Genomic DNA, 3,612 nt, shown 5'->3' on the forward strand with positions numbered 1-3,612 from the left:
AAATAAATGGGACGTTCAAATTTATTACTCCGAAATCTATTACTAAATCAATAAAATTAATTTAATTATAGTAAAATAAATTACTAGATTTTAAAGTAAATCTTCCAGAAGAACTCTTGATCCTACAAGAGTGGATTACAATTAATTGAACGATATGCATTTTATCTTAAGATATTTTGTTTATACTTCTTTTAAGAATATCTTTTCATAAATATTATTTTACAGCTCGTAATAGCCTACTGTTCTATTATGTTACATAAAAGGAATCTTCCGTTATCTTATGTTGTGTTGAGTTAGGTAAAGGGCAACGTGTTATTGAGCGGAGGACGGAAGGAAGAAAGAGGAAGTGTGCATGTGTATGAGTGTGTGAATACAGGGAGGGGAACTGGTAGTTATAAAAGCAAGCGCGCGGCGGGGGCCGACCAGTCCATACCGAGCAGTGCGCGGTGCATCATCTCAGTGTATGTTGTGCAGCAAGTGCCGGCAGTAGAGTAAACCTAGTTAAACGCAATCATGCCAGAACCAGAGCAAGACTCCAGGCCGCCGATGAAGCACTCAGAAACGAAGGACAGCATCTCGTCCGTCGAGAGCGCCGATCATACGGCGAATTTGGCCGATCTATCAGACACCGGTTCCGATTCGGATAAGGAACCGATCGTTCCACCGCAAGAACCGCCGGTTAAAAAAGAAGAAATGGAAGAAAAGAAAAAAGAAGGAGGTGATGATGACGAAGAGGCGCCGTTTGTACCACCGGATGACGAGCTGGTAGAAAAAATAATCGCTCAGGTAGAATTTTATTTTTCTGATGTTAACATTACAAAAGATGCCTTTTTATTAAAACACGTCAAACGCAACAAAGAGGGTTACGTATCCCTCAAATTGATATCTAGTTTTAAAAGAGTCAAGCACATAGCTAAAGACTGGCGGGTGGTGGCTTACGCTTTACGTCGTTCCACCAAGCTTCAGGTCAACGAGGCGGGTACCAAACTAAGAAGAGTGGACCCGCTACCGGCTTACGACCAGACCGCTCCCTCACGCACAGTAGTCGCCATTAATGTGCCTTTGGAAAAACCGACGGTGGAAAACGTCGCCGAAATGTTCCGCAATTGCGGCGAGATAGCTTTGGTACGCATTCTGAGACCCGGTAACCCCATTCCGGCTGATGTTCGTCATTTTGTCAATAAACATCCGGAGATGAACGGTGCGGTCAGCGCTCTAATAGAATTTGTAAGAACGGAATCGGCGCACAACGCTATTAACAGCCGGGATTACGATCGCGGTATGAGAGTGATGGAATTGAACGCTCCACCCAGCAAGAAGAAGACGTCTAGCAACAAGAAGAGCCCTTCTGTGACTCGATTATTCGACCATGAATATTCATCGTCTTGTCCCAGCAGTTCAGACGTCGATGAAAGGTATAGAATGACCAGAAGATGTACTTCACCGCATCATTGGCAGCAACAACAACAGCAGCGCAGATGGTCCAGAGATTCTGGTTCTGAGTCGTCATCCAGTTATTCCAGATCTCGATCGAACAGCGGTGTCGGTTTCTATATACCGGACCACGTACGACGAATGTCCGCCGGTTGGGAATCGGACGGATATTCATCTAATCGCTCTCGTTCTAACAGCGGATGCTGCTGTTGCGGTCGTCGAGGATCTCTCGGTAAAGATTCCGGTTCTGAAGGGTACGGTTCAGCGCGTTCCAGATGTGACAGCGGTGCGTCCGACGTACGCCGAAAAGATTCCGGCGAATTATTCTGTCCGGGCGGCCGTCGATTTTCACTTTGCAAAGACGCTGAACCGTTTAGGCCCCGATCTGGAAGTAGTTCTGAACAGGTACGCAGGATATCAAATACATGTGAACCGTTAATGAGACAACGATCAAGCGGCGGTATACTCGTTCCAGAAAATATTTTACGCATGCCACGCGGTCCAGATGGTGGTCGAGGATTTGTTGCGCCTACAACAGCATGCCACACACTAGTTGAGTGATAGTGATAAAAAATTACAAATATGAATTTTACTAAATTATAACGAAGGATGATTACCAGTGTAGTGTGAAAACTGTGATGTTATTTATTATTATATTTATTTTTAAAGAACTGATTTTTAATTATTTTCAAAAAAATTATTCGGTATTTTAATTTTATTAGTAAAGACTGACGAATAAAAAAAAAAATAAAAAAAAAATATTTATTTTAGTTTTTGTGTGTTGTTACAATGGGCTTTTTGAACGTGAGTAAATTTATTTTCACATATTTATTTATTGTTCCCTTTGATGCATGCCTAAGTTTATTAAATAATTTTAGAATCACTATTTCAATAATAATTACAAATATGTAGTATAACCATATAAATTATGACTATATGAAGATTATACTAACAGATCGTAACAATTTAATAACATTTTTAGTACGTAAAAATTAATTGATCATATTATCAAATATACATTCATATTATTTAATAGTTCACAATCTAAAAATTATGATTTTAAAAACATTCTTTTTTTTTATAAAATATTTTTGTAAACGATTTTAATTAAAAAAATAATAATTGAAATATACTTCATGTAATTTGCTTTAAAACATGAGCTTTGAATTCACTGTTGAAAAAAATAATAGAATTAAAAATATGTATACTACTGTAAAATATTTTTTTTTTCTTTTTTACAAGTGTTGTGAAGGAACGTATCATTTAGTTACTTTTCAATTCTATGTTGTAAAATGACATTTAACTGATGGCTATTATAAAAAATGTCACTTATTTACTGATAAGATTTGATATCCATTTAATAATTAAATATACAAATTTTATAATGAAAATTTTATTCGTTATTCCAAAACCGAAGGGAACAATAAAACAATATTTATTTTTAAATTACAGAAAAATTTTATTTTATTAGTGTTTAAACAAAAAAATTAATTGTAAAAAGCGAATGAATGTTTGAATTTACGCGCGCGTATGTATGAATGAATTGTATGTAATATTGTAAATATGTAATATTTATTAATAAATTATAATTTATTTTGTTTAACGGGCATAAAACTATATTGAATTAAGGAAAAAATATTTTTATGGATTAAAGAAAAATGTATATTAATTATATTCTTGTACTTTCTGTAATTAAATAAATGAAAATAAATAAACAAAAATATTTATTTCTATTTGTGCGAAAATAGGTTAAGAAGTAACAAAAAGATCTAGTGTTTAATATTATTATTATTGTTTGTAAATAAAGATATAAAATTTCATTGTATTTATAAAAAAATAAAAATAAATAAAAAAATGTATTTTAATTTTGTTTAAATGATAATATTATATTATTGTTATTATTTTATTTTAATTTTGTTTAAATGATAACATTATATTATTGTTATTTATTTTATTTATTTATTTGTTGTTTTTATTTTCTTCTGTTATACATGCTACTTAAATTAGCTGTATTGTTATTACTACTATAAACATATAATTATGTTTATTATACATAAAAATTCCTGTTTATTCTTCCGTTTAAACGCCATATATTATGTATACTAAATCATATATATATATATATTTATGCGGTGTATTATTATATTATAAGTAATAAAAATAATCAATTTTAATTTC

At 33.1% G+C, this 3,612-nt stretch overlaps 1 protein-coding gene across 1 annotated transcript; it reads left to right on the plus strand.

The window, feature by feature from the left end:
• The first annotated feature begins 416 nt into the window (after window positions 1-416).
• On the plus strand, window positions 417-2,408 carry Achl (La ribonucleoprotein translational regulator Achilles). Its single transcript, XM_075360204.1, has one exon. It carries the CDS (start codon window positions 514-516, stop codon window positions 1,993-1,995), a length of 1,482 nt encoding a protein of 493 aa, XP_075216319.1. The 5' UTR covers window positions 417-513; the 3' UTR covers window positions 1,996-2,408.
• Window positions 2,409-3,612: the final 1,204 nt, after the last annotated feature.

The sequence above is a fragment of the Lycorma delicatula genome, chromosome 3 (genome assembly GCF_047948215.1).
Source record: "Lycorma delicatula isolate Av1 chromosome 3, ASM4794821v1, whole genome shotgun sequence".
Lineage (NCBI taxonomy): Eukaryota > Metazoa > Arthropoda > Insecta > Hemiptera > Fulgoridae > Lycorma > Lycorma delicatula.

Excerpts from the sequence above, each read along its gene's own strand:
- Achl (XM_075360204.1), top strand. The coding sequence starts at position 514 with ATGCCAGAACCAGAGCAAGACTCCAGGCCGCCGATGAAGCACTCAGAA.